The 13475-nt window shown below is 53.0% G+C and overlaps 1 protein-coding gene across 1 annotated transcript in view; it reads right to left on the reverse strand.

Annotated features, from left to right (window-relative positions):
* Positions 1-2657: 2657 nt before the first annotated feature.
* Positions 2658-13475, reverse strand: part of NRBP2 (nuclear receptor binding protein 2) — a 315133-nt gene continuing 304315 nt past the window's right edge. The window contains exons 17-18 of the mRNA XM_063921103.1: positions 6335-6390; positions 2658-6091 (exon numbers count right to left, since the gene is read on the reverse strand). Of these exons, the coding sequence (XP_063777173.1) occupies positions 6023-6091; positions 6335-6390 (125 nt within the window). The 3' untranslated portion in view covers positions 2658-6022. The remainder of the gene's footprint in view (positions 6092-6334; positions 6391-13475) is intronic.

The raw sequence follows: 13475 nt of genomic DNA on the forward strand, positions 1-13475 counted from the left end.
TCGACAGGATTCCTGCTGAATTGTGTCATCATAGCCTCGCCCTCTGCAGTATAATGCCGGAAATATCGGCATTACAGTGCAGGGTGTGTGGCTACAATGAAGTAAATGCAGCAACCACGCCCCCATCCCACCTCTGCCCCCTCCACACATCATAGCCCCACCCTCCTGCTGAGCCAACCTGGCTGCTCTCTCACAGTTTTCTTCTGGTGTTGGCAGGGGGAGGCAGACTGAGATGTCGTGGGCAGCTCTGGTGCCCAGGAGCGGGGACAGGGAGAACAGGCAAGTGCTTCCTTGTGTGTCTGCATTCCTGGGTGCCGCCATGTTGGAGACCAAAACCATGCATTATTAGCCAATGGCAGTTCTCCTGAGTTTTTCAATCAATCCTGGCTTGTCTCTTCCTTTAAAAGGGGTTTGGACCATGGTAACACTGCCAGTGCTTTAAGTTGCTAATCACAGTCAAGTCTCTCAGCTCTGTGCTCTGCAGGTGATCCTGTACTCCACCCTTATTGATAAATCCCTGAAGGCTTCTACTCTAGTCTTCAGTGCCTCATTGTTCTCTCTGCTGCACTCTATGCCGGAGCGTGGGCCCAGGTCCATGGGGGTCCTATGCCACTGAAGGTTTCATTGGTTCTCCATATAGTTACTCAGCTTCAGTCTTCAGCAGTTCATGTTTTCCAAGGCCATGTAGCTCAGGCATACACTCATGGCCAGGTAGCTCAGGCTTCCACTCACTGCCAGCTAGCTCAGGCTTCCACTCATGGCCATGTAGCTCAGGCTTCCACTCATGGCCAGGTAGCTCAGGCATCCACTCATGGCCGGGTAGATCAGGCATCAACTCATGGCCAGGCAACTCAGGCATCCACTCATGGCCAGGTAGCTCAGGCATCCACTCATGGTCAGGTAGCTCAGGCATCCACTCATGGTCAGATAGCTCAGGCATCAACTCATGGCCAGGTAACTCAGGCTTCCACTCATGGCCAGGTAGCTCAGGCTTCCACTCATGGCCAGGTAGCTCAGGCTTCCACTCATGGCCAGGTAGCTCAGGCTTCCACTCATGGCCGGGCAGCTCAGGCATCAACTCATGGCCAGGTAAATCAGGCATCCACTCATGGCCAGGTAGCTCAGGCATCCACTCATGGCCAGGTAGCTCAGGCATCCACTCATGGCCAGGTAGCTCTGGCATCCACTCATGATCAGGTAGCTCAGGCATCAACTAATGGCCAGGTAACTCTGGCTTCCACTCATGGCCATGTAGCTCAGGCTTCCACTCATGGGCCCTCATTCCGAGTTGATCGCTCGCTAGCTGCTTTTAGCAGCAGTGCAAATGCTAAGCCGCCGCCCTCTGGGAGTGTATCTTAGCTTAGCAGAAGTGCGAACGAAAGGTTAGCAGAACAGTGCTGAATTTTTTCCAAGCAGTTTCAGAGTGGCTTCAGACCTACTCCTTCCTTGCGATCACTGCAGTCTATTTAGTTCCTGCTTTGACGTCACAAACACACCCTGCGTTCGGCCAGCTACTCCCCCGTTTCCCCAGGCACGCCTGCGTTTTCACCTGACACGCCTGTGTTTTTTTAGCACACTCCCGGAAAACGGTCAGTTACCACCCAGAAACACCCACTTCCTGTCAATCACTCACCGATCAACAGAGCGACGAAAAAGAGTCGCTAGACCTTGTGTAAAACTGCATAGTTATGTGTGAAAGTACGTTGCGCGTGCGCCCTGCGGCCCGTTTTTTTACCTGATCGCTGCGCTGCAAAAATCAGCAGCGAGCGATCAACTCAGAATGAGGGCCATGGCCAGGTAGCTCAGGCATCCACTCATTGCCATGTAGCTCAGGTATTCACTCATGGCCAGGTAGCTCAGGCCTTCACTCATGACCATGTAGCTCAGGCATCAACTCATGGCCAGGTAACTCAGGCTTCCACTCATGGCCAGGTAACTCAGGCATCCACTCATGGCCAGGTAACTCAGGCATCCACTCATGTCCAGGTAGCTCAGGCTTCCACTCTTGGCCATGTAGCTCAGGTTTCCACTCATGGCCATGTAGCTCAGGTATTAACTCATGGCCATGTAGCTCAGGCATCAACTCATGGCCAGGTAACTCAGGCTTTCACTCATGACCAGGTAGCTCAGGCTTCCACTCATGCCAAGTAACTCAGAAATCCACTCATGGCCATGTAGCTCAGGCATCCACTCATTGCCAGGTAGCTCAGGTATCCACTCATGGCCATGTAGCTCAGGCATCCACTCATTCCCATGTAGCTCAGGTATCCACTCATGGCCATGTAGCTCAGGCTTCCACTCATGGCCATGTAACTCAGGCATCCACTCATGCCAAGTAACTCAGGAATCCACTCATGGTCAGGTAGCTCAGGTATCCACTCATTGCCATGTAGCTCAAAGTATCCACTCATGGCCATGTAGCTCAGGCTTCCACTCATGGCCAGGTAGCTCAGGCTTCCACTCATTGCCATGTAGCTCAGGTATCCACTCATGGCCATGTAGCTCAGGTATTAACTCATGGCCAGGTAGCTCAGGCATCAACTCATGGCCAGGTAGCTCAGGCTTCCACTCATGACCACGTAGCTCAGGCATCCACTCATGACCAGGTAGCTCAGAAGTACTGTTTCACCTGTGAGGAGTCAGAGATTATTGCTCGCTTGAGTTGAAGAAGATCTCTCACTATTTATTTATAAGGTGCCACAAAAGTCTGCATCTCCAAACAATCAATATAACAAATGATACAAAAAGCAAATATCACATAAAAACCAGCAAAGGCATATGACGGTGACTGATTCATGAGTAGAAAGGGTAGACAAAGTCCTGTTCGGGCAGAGGGCAATGCTGAAACAATAGGAGCTAGTGGGAAAGATTGGCAGCTATTTGTGCCCAGAGGGTGTAGTAGATGGGAGCAAGATTGGCTACAGTGAAGAGGTGGTTTTTGAGAGGGGTCTGGTATGTTTTTCCAATAGAGGGGATGCCGGCTGTCAGTATACCGACACATCCCGTCTGATGGAATCCCGGCAGTGAGTCCCCTCACCACGCTTCAGGCCCGGTGGCTTGCTTCGCTCACCACAGGTTCTATTCTCACTCTGTTGGTGATGTGAACACACCAACTAAGCTTGTATACCGGGCGGCAGTCGGGATTCCGGGCGGAAGTATTTCACCGGCTATTGGGATTCCAATCTCAGTCTCCTGAATGCCAGGATCCCAACAGCCGGCATTTTAACTGCATCCCTTTGCGAGAGCTCTTGATATATTGAAGGCCAGGGGTGGGGTGGGGGGGAGTTTGGACCGTCAGGGTAGGTAGTTCCATCAGGGGAGCAGCACGGGAGAAGTTCTGGAGAGGTGAAGTGAGGCACAGGTCACAGATAGATGTAACGGGTTGTAAGGGAGATGTTTTTTTTTTAAGACATGCATGCAAGCAAAGCCACGGCCAAACGCTAGTGTTTATATATATATATATATATATATATATATGTCTGTCCCATCTCCTCAATGTGCGCACAGGGTGTTTGCCTCGATGGCTCGCACGGAGAGGCAGACGAGTAGGGGGATATTCGGGATGGATCGACAGGGGCCGGAACAATGACGAAGCATGTGATGGTGCTGGGGTGGGAAACAGCGGAGAGGGGGTGGTGCCATTCAAGCATGGGCGGAGTCTGAGGTGGCCCGGCATATGCCATGAACAGTAGACTAATGTGTGTCTATAGGTTTCAGAAATGGTAGAAGATGACGTAATTAGTATCATTAACATCCGCTGAGTGCTTGTAGATATGATCAGCAATGTACAGGAACTTCTACATACAGATACAAGTATCATGTGACACAGTATTAGTGCTGCAGCCCAGGAGCGGCCGGCTACAAGTAACCAGCTACGTGTCAGCAAACACAAGCGCGTACGTGTACTGCCACAATGCAGGTATGTGTAACACAGGGCAGGTCATGTGCTACGGGCTACAAAAGAGCATTCACAGGATCAGCTGGGTATTTGCATTTCACACATTCTCACATAGCACAAAGCTGTTGGCAGAGAGCAGCACATCGCACTATAAGCCTCTGTTCCCGGGGCCCCACGCTGCAGCTGGTCGCTGTCACTATGCTTATTGTTCTTCCACCACCAGCCATCACTTCATGCCACCTTCTGATGCCCTATCTGCATCTCCCATGTTTCAGTCCTGGCCTTCTCCATAACTCACCTGCTCAGACTTTCACCACCACCATGGGCATAGCTATAGTGGGCGCAAGGGTTGCCATTGTTATGGGGCCCAGGGGCTTGTGAGAGTGGAGGGTGCATGCAGAGTTCTGCTCATAGTTACAACAAGACCCTTACTCCACATCCCTCCTGCTCAGAGTTCCACTACCACCCTTACTCCTCAGCCCTCCTGCTCAGAGTTACACCACGACCCCTACTCCACATCCTTCATGCTCAGAGTTCCACTACCACCCTTACTCCTCATTCCTACTGCTCAGAGTTCCACTACCACCCTTACTCCTCATTCCTACTGCTCAGAGTTACACCACAACCTTTACTCCTCATCCCTCTGCTTAGAGTTACACTACCACCCTTACTCCACATCCTTCTTGCTCAGAGTTCCACTACCACCCTTACTCCTCATTCCTACTGCTCAGAGTTACACTACCACCCTTACTCCTCATTCCTACTGCTCAGAGTTACACCACCACCCTTATTCCACACCCTTCCTGCTCAAGAGTTCCACTACCACCCTTACTCCACATCCCTCCTGCTTAGTTACACCACGACCTTTACTCCTCAGCCCTCCTGCTCAGAGTTACACCACAACCCTTACTCCACATCCTTCCTGCTGAAAGTTCCACTACCACCCTTACTCCTCATTTCTACTGCTCAGAGTTACACCACAACCTTTACTCCTCATCCTTCTGCTCAGAGTTACACCACCACCCTTACTCCACATCTCTCCTGCTCAAAGTTCCACTACCACCCTTACTCCTCATTCCTACTGCTCAGAGTTCCACTACCACCCTTACTCCTCATTACTACTGCTCAGAGTTACACCACCACCCTTATTCCACACCCTTCCTGCTCAAGAGTTCCACTACCACCCTTACTCCACATCCCTCCTGCTTAGTTACACCACGACCTTTACTCCTCAGCCCTCCTGCTCAGAGTTACACCACAACCCTTACTCCACATCCTTCCTGCTCAAAGTTCCACTACCACCCTTACTCCTCATTTCTATTGCTCAGAGTTACACCACGACCTTTACTCCTCATCCCTCTGCTCAGTTACACCACCACCCTTACTCCACATCTCTCCTGCTCAAAGTTCCACCACCACCCTTACTCCTCATTCCTACTGCTCAGAGTTACACCACCACCCTTACGCCACATCATTCCTGCTCAGAGTTCCACTACCACCCTTACTCCTCATTCCTACTGCTCAGAGTTACACCACCACCCTTACTCCACATCTCTCCTGCTCAAAGTTCCACTACCACCCTTACTCCTCAGTCCTCCTGCTCATAGTTACACCACAACTTTTACTCCTCCATCTTACGCAGAAGGACTCATCCAACCTTGCAATTAACATTATCACCATTCGTGAAGCTCACCCTATAGCATTTCTCAGTCTTTATTATTACAAGTGACTCCCCAGCAGTGAGTTCTGGACGATCAGTTTAGTATGCAATGAAACACAAGGACATTTGTAGGATCAGTAAGCCTGGACTGCTCACTTATAACTCTTTATACAAGTAGCAGAGATTGCACAATTAGTCCCTGGGATTGCCAATGGACCTGTGGCACAATGTGGTTAGGAAGAAGGTTCCTTCTTCAGTGCAGACTGATTCCTGATTGCTGAACCCAGCAGCTCTCCTAAGCAGTACCACAGTCCTGTATGTGGGAGCTCCTCAAGGCTGGATTCAGTCCTTGCCTCCTCCTCCTCCTCCTGGATGCATCAGGGCAGATGACAACTTTGGCCCACAAGCACAAACGTCCCCTACTGCCATAGTCTGATAAATCACCGGTGTCGCCACTGCCGCCGTCAGTTGAGAGGGTGGCGCTGTGTGTGTAGGGCATCTTCCAGGAAGTTGGAAATCTTCTGACAGTCATCCTTGTGAAATGAAAGATGGAACAGAGCACCATTAAAGGCAGTGATATAACTTACTGATATAACAGAATGGCAGCGGCCGGCCATTCATAGAGACAGGAGAGCTGGGCTGTGTGATGCCATCTGAGGTTCTACACTGACATAACTGAAGTGGATGATGAGGAGACCACAGCAATGGCCCAGGGTAGATCCTGGTACCCGGCAGAGACAGAAGGAGTCAGTCAGGGATGTAGGGTGAATACTCACCTCACTGATGAAGCCGTAATGCACCAGCTCTAAGGCGAGCGTCTGAGAACTTTCACCTGCAGGAAGAGAAACAGGATCGTTCAGTTATTCTAGGTACAGTTTCAGTGGCTAAAGAGGAGTCAGTCCCCCCCTGTGTGTGCGCGCTATAGAGAGCGGCACCAGTCCCCCCTAAGTGTGCACTATAGAGAGCGGGGTCATTCCTCCCTGCGTGTGCGCTATAGATAGCAGGATCATTCGCATCCTGTGTGTGGGCAATAGAGAGCGGGGTCATTCCCCCCTGCGTGTGCGCTATAGATAGCGGGGTCATTCCCCCTGTGTGTGCGCTATAGAGAGCAGGGTAATTCGCATACTGTGTGTGCACTATAGAGAGCGGGGTCATTCCTCCCTGCGTGTGTGCTATAGATAGCAGGGTCATTCCCTCCTGTGTGTGGGCTATAGAGAGCGGGGTCATTCCCCCCTGTGTGTGCGCTATAGATAGCAGGGTAATTCGCATCCTGTGTGTGCACTATAGAGAGAGGGGTCATTCCCCCCTGCGTGTGTGCTATAGATAGCAGGGTCATTCCCCCCTGTGTGTGGGCTATAGAGAGCGGGGTCATTCCCCCCTGTGTGTGCGCTATAGATAGCAGGGTAATTCGCATACTGTGTGTGCACTATAGAGAGCGGGGTCATTCCCCCCTGCGTGTGCACTATAGAGAGCGGCACCAGTCCCCCCTGTGTGTGCACTATAGAGAGCGGGGTCATTCCCCCCTGTGTGGGCTATAGAGTGCGGGGTCATTCGCCTCCCGTGTGTGGGCTATAGAGAGCGGGGTCATTCCCCCCTAAGTGTGCACTATAGAATGCGGGGTCATTCCCCCCTGCGTGTGCGCTATAGATAGCAGGGTCATTCGCATCCTGTGTGTGGGCTATAGAGAGCAGGGTCATTCCCCCCTGTGTGTGTGCTATATAGAGAGCGGGGTCATTCGCAGGGTCATTCCCCCCTGTGTGTGTGCTATATAGAGAGCGGGGTCATTCCTCCCTGTGTGTGGGCTATAGAGAGCGGGGTCATTCCCCCCTGTGTGTGGGCTATAGAGAGCGGGGTCATTCCCCCCTGTGTGTGTGCTATATAGAGAGCGGGGTCATTCCCCCCTGTGTGTGGGCTATAGAGAGCGGGGTCATTCCTCCCTGTGTGTGGGCTATAGAGAGCGGGGTCATTCCCCCCTGTGTGTGGGCTATAGAGAGCGGGGTCATTCCCCCCTGTGTGTGGGCTATAGAGAGCGGGGTCATTCCCCCCTGTGTGTGGGCTATAGAGAGCGGGGTCATTCCCCCCTGTGTGTGGGCTATAGAGAGCGGGGTCATTCCCCCCTGTGTGTGTGCTATAGAGAGCGGGGTCATTCTTCCCTGTGTGTGGGCTATAGAGAGCGGGGTCATTCCCCCCTGTGTGTGTGCTATAGAGAGCGGGGTCATTCCCCCCTGTGTGTGCGCTATAGATAGCAGGGTCATTCGCATCCTGTGTGTGGGCTATAAAGAGCGGGGTCATTCCCCCCTGTGTGTGTGCTATAGAGAGCGGGGTCATTCCTCCCTGTGTGTGGGCTATAGAGAGCGGGGTCATTCCCCCCTGTGTGTGTGCTATATAGAGAGCGGGGTCATTCCCCCCTGTGTGTGGGCTATAGAGAGCGGGGTCATTCCTCCCTGTGTGTGGGCTATAGAGAGCGGGGTCATTCCCCCCTGCGTGTGTGCTATATAGAGAGCGGGGTCATTCCCCCTTGTGTGTGTGCTATAGAGAGCGGGGTCATTCCCCCCTGTGTGTGTGCTATATAGAGAGCGGGGTCATTCCCCCCTGTGTGTGGGCTATAGAGAGCGGGGTCATTCGCCTCCTGTGTGTGGGCTATAGAGAGCGGGGTCATTCCCCCCTGTGTGTGTGCTATATAGAGAGCGGGGTCATTCCCCCCTGTGTGTGGGCTATAGAGAGCGGGGTCATTCGCCTCCCGTGTGTGGGCTATAGAGAGCAGGGTCATTCCCCCCTGCGTGTGCGCTATAGAGAGCGGGGTCAGTCCTACCTATTGTGTGCTATAGACAGCGCTGTCATTCCCCCCTGTGTGTGCTATAGACAGCGCTGTCATTCCCCCCTGTGTGTGCTATAGACAGCGCTGTCATTCCCCCCTGTGTGTGCTATAGACAGCGCTGTCATTCCCCCCTGTGTGTGCTATAGACAGCGCTGTCATTCCCCCCTGTGTGTGCTATAGACAGCGCTGTCATTCCCCCCAGTGTGTGCTATAGACAGCGCTGTCATTCCCCCCTGTGTGTGCTATAGACAGCGCTGTCATTCCCCCTGTGTGTGCTATAGACAGCGCTGTCATTCCCCCCTGTGTGTGCTATAGACAGCGCTGTCATTCCCCCCTGTGTGTGCTATAGACAGCGCTGTCATTCCCCCCTGTGTGTGCTATAGACAGCGGGGTCATTCCCGCCCTGTGTGTGGACTATAGAGAGCGGGGTCATTCTCCCCGTGTGTGCTCTATAGAGAGAGGGGTCATTCCTCCCTGTGTGTGCGCTATAGATAGCAGGGTCATTCCCCCCTGTGTGTGGACTATAGAGAGAGGGGTCAGTCAAAGTTGGCGTTTGTGGGTGGTGACAGCAGGGTGGCTAGCCAGATGTGGAAGTTACGCGGTCTGCGAATGAGTTCTAAGATGCAATCACACTGGCCTGACACTGGCAGGGTCCCCAGCAGCACAGAGTATATCAGGAGAAGAGTGATGTGTCAGTGAGGACAGGGCTGCATGTGACAGGGGCAGTGACATGATGTGAGGAGGGGAATGGAGGCAGCAGGGAACCACAGACTGAGAGTTATATAGTGGAAGGAGCAGGATCCCCCAGCAGCACAGAGTATATCAGGAGATGAGTGATGTGTCAGTGAGGACAGGGCTGCATGTGACAGGGGCAGTGACATGTGAGGAGGGGAATGGAGGCAGCAGGAAGCCACAGACTGAGAGTTATATAGTGGGAGGAGCAGGGTCCCCAGCAGCACAGAGTATATCAGGAGATGAGTGATGTGTCAGTGAGGACAGGGCTGCATGTGACAGGGGCAGTGACATGATGTGAGGAGGGGAATGGAGGCAGCAGGAAGCCACAGACTGAGAGTTATATAGTGGAAGAAGCAGGGTACCCCAGCAGCACAGAGTATATCAGGAGATGAGTGATGTGTCAGTGAGGACAAGGCAGCATGTGACAGGGGCAGTGACATGATGTGAGGAGGGGAATGGAGGCAGCAGGATGCCACAGACTGAGAGTTATATAGTGGGAGGAGCAGGGTCCCCAGCAGCACAGAGTATATCAGGAGATGAGTGATGTTATAGGACAGGGCTGCATGTGACAGGAACAGTGACATGATGTGAGGAGGGGAATGGAGGCAGCAGGAAGCCACAGACTGAGAGTTATATAGTGGGAGGAGCAGGTTCCCCAGCAGCACAGAGTATATCAGGAGATGAGTGATGTGTCAGTGAGGACAGGGCAGCATGTGACAGGGGCAGTGACATGATGTGAGGAGGGGAATGGAGGCAGCAGGAAGCCACAGACTGAGAGTTATATAGTAGGAGGATCAGGATCCCCAGCAGCACAGAGTATATCAGGAGATGAGTGATGTGTCAGTGAGGACAGGGCTGCATGTGAGGGCTGCATGTGACAGGGGCAGTGACATGATGTGAGGAGGGGAATGGAGGCAGCAGGAAGCCACAGACTGAGAGTTATATAGCGGGAGGAGCAGGGTCCCCAGCAGCACAGAGTATATCAGGAGATGAGTGATGTGTCAGTGAGGACAGGGCTGCATGTGACAGGGGCAGTGACATGATGTGAGGAGGGGAATGGAGGCAGCAGGAGCCACAGACAGAGTTATATAGCGGGAGGAGCAGGGTCCCCAGCAGCACAGAGTATATCACGAGAAGAGTGATGTGTCAGTGAGGACAGGGCTGCATGTGACAGGGGCAGTGACATGATGTGAGGAGGGGAATGGAGGCAGCAGGAAGCCACAGACTGAGAGTTATATAGTGGAAGAAGCAGGGTACCCCAGCAGCACAGAGTATATCAGGAGATGAGTGATGTGTCAGTGAGGACAGGGCAGCATGTGACAGGGGCAGTGACATGATGTGAGGAGGGGAATGGAGGCAGCAGGATGCCACAGACTGAGAGTTATATAGTGGGAGGAGCAGGGTCCCCAGCAGCACAGAGTATATCAGGAGATGAGTGATGTGTCAGTGAGGACAGGGCTGCATGTGAGGGCTGCATGTGACAGGGGCAGTGACATGATGTGAGGAGGGGAATGGAGGCAGCAGGAAGCCACAGACTGAGAGTTGTATAGTGGGAAGAGCAGGGTCCCCCAGCAGCACAGAGTATATCAGGAGATGAGTGATGTGTCAGTGAGGACAGGGCTGCATGTGACAGGGGCAGTGACATGATGTGAGGAGGGGAATGGAGGCAGCAGGAAGCCACAGACTGAGAGTTATATAGTGGGAGGAGCAGGGTGCCCAGCAGCACAGAGTATATCAGGAGATGAGTAATGTGTCAGTGAGGACAGGGCAGCATGTGACGGGGCAGTGACATGATGTGAGGAGGGAATGGAGGCAGCAGGAAACCACAGACTGAGAGTTATATAGTGGGAGGAGCAGGGTCCCCAGCAGCACAGAGTATATCAGGAGATGAGTGATGTTATAGGACAGGGCTGCATGTGACAGGAACAGTGACATGATGTGAGGAGGGGAATGGAGGCAGCAGGAAGCCACAGACTGAGAGTTATATAGTGGGAGGAGCAGGTTCCCCAGCAGCACAGAGTATATCAGGAGATGAGTGATGTGTCAGTGAGGACAGGGCAGCATGTGACAGGGGCAGTGACATGATGTGAGGAGGGGAATGGAGGCAGCAGGAAACCACAGACTGAGAGTTATATAGTAGGAGGATCAGGATCCCCAGCAGCACAGAGTATATCAGGAGATGAGTGATGTGTCAGTGAGGACAGGGCAGTATGTGACAGGGGTAGTGACATGATGTGAGGAGGAAATGGAGGCAGCAGGAAGCCACAGACTGAGAGTTATATAGTGTGAGGAGCAGGGTCCCCAATAGCACAGAGTATATCAGGAGATGAGTGATGTGTCAGTGAGGACAGGGCTGCATGTGACAGGGGCAGTGACATGATGGAAGGAGGGGAATGGAGGCAGCAGGAAGCCACAGACTGAGAGTTATATAGTGGAAGAAGCAGGGTCCCCCAGAAGCACAGAGTATATCAGGAGATGAGTGATGTGTCAGTGAGGACAGGGCAGCATGTGACAGGGGCAGTGACATGATGTGAGGAGGGGAATGGAGGCAGCAGGATGCCACAGACTGAGAGTTATATAGTGGGAGGAGCAGGGTCCCCAGCAGCACAGAGTATATCAGGAGATGAGTGATGTGTCAGTGAGGACAGGGCTGCATGTGAGGGCTGCATGTGACAGGGGCAGTGACATGATGTGAGGAGGGGAATGGAGGCAGCAGGAAGCCACAGACTGAGAGTTGTACAGTGGGAAGAGCAGGGTCCCCCAGCAGCACAGAGTATATCAGGAGATGAGTTATGTGTCAGTGAGGACAGGGCAGCATGTGACAGGGGCAGTGACATGATGTGAGGAGGGGAATGGAGGCAGCAGGAAGCCACAGACTGAGAGTTATATAGTGGAAGAAGCAGGGTCCCCCAGCAGCACAGAGTATATCAGGAGATGAGTGATGTGTCAGTGAGGACAGGGCAGCATGTGACAGGGGCAGTGACATGATGTGAGGAGGGGAATGGAGGCAGCAGGAAGCCACAGACTGAGAGTTATATAGTGGAAGAAGCAGGGTCCCCCAGCAGCACAGAGTATATCAGGAGATGAGTGATGTGTCAGTGAGGACAGGGCAGCATGTGACAGGGGCAGTGACATGATGTGAGGAGGGGAATGGAGGCAGCAGGATGCCACAGACTGAGAGTTATATAGTGTGAGGAGCAGGGTCCCCAGCAGCACAGAGTATATCAGGAGATGAGTGATGTGTCAGTGAGGACAGGGCTGCATGTGAGGGCTGCATGTGACAGGGGCAGTGACATGATGTGAGGAGGGGAATGGAGGCAGCAGGAAGCCACAGACTGAGAGTTGTATAGTGGGAAGAGCAGGGTCCCCCAGCAGCACAGAATATATCAGGAGATGAGTGATGTGTCAGTGAGGACAGGGCTGCATGTGACAGGGGCAGTGACATGATGTGAGGAGGGGAATGGAGGCAGCAGGAAGCCACATACTGAGAGTTATATAGTGGGAGGAGCAGGGTGCCCAGCAGCACAGAGTATATCAGGAGATGAGTAATGTGTCAGTGAGGACAGGGCAGCATGTGACGGGGCAGTGACATGATGTGAGGAGGGAATGGAGGCAGCAGGAAACCACAGACTGAGAGTTATATAGTGGGAGGAGCAGGGTCCCCAGCAGCACAGAGTATATCAGGAGATTAGTGATGTGTCAGTGAGGACAGGGCAGCATGTGACAGGGGCAGTGACATAATGTGAGGAGGGGAATGGAGGCAGCAGGAAGCCACAGACTGAGAGTTATATAGTGGGAGGAGCAGGGTCCCCAGCAGCACAGAGTATATCAGGAGATGAGTGATGTGTCAGTGAGGACAGGGCTGCATGTGACAGGGGCAGTGATATGATGTGAGGAGGGGAATGGGGGCAGCAGGAAGCCACAGACTGAGAGTTATATAGTGGGAGGAGCAGGGTCCCCAGCAGCACAGAGTATATCAGGAGATGAGTGATGTGATAGGACAGGGCTGCATGTGACAGGGGCAGTGACATGATGTGAGGAGGGGAATGGGGGCAGCAGGAAGCCACAGACTGAGAGTTATATAGTGGGAGGAGCAGGCTACCCAGCAGCACAGAGTATATCAGGAGATGAGTGATGTGTCAGTGAGGACAGGGCTGCATGTGACAGGGGCAGTCACAGGATGTGAGGAGAGGAATGGAGGCAGCAGGAAGCCACAGACTGAGAGTTATATAGTGGGAAGAGCAGGGTCCCCCAGCAGCACAGAGTATATCAGGAGATGAGTGATGTGTCAGTGAGGACAGGGCTGCATGTGACAGGGGCAGTGACATGACGTGAGGAGGGGTATGAGACAGCAGGAAGCCACA

Source organism: Pseudophryne corroboree, chromosome 5, assembly GCF_028390025.1.
Source record: "Pseudophryne corroboree isolate aPseCor3 chromosome 5, aPseCor3.hap2, whole genome shotgun sequence".
Taxonomy (NCBI): Eukaryota; Metazoa; Chordata; class Amphibia; order Anura; family Myobatrachidae; genus Pseudophryne; species Pseudophryne corroboree.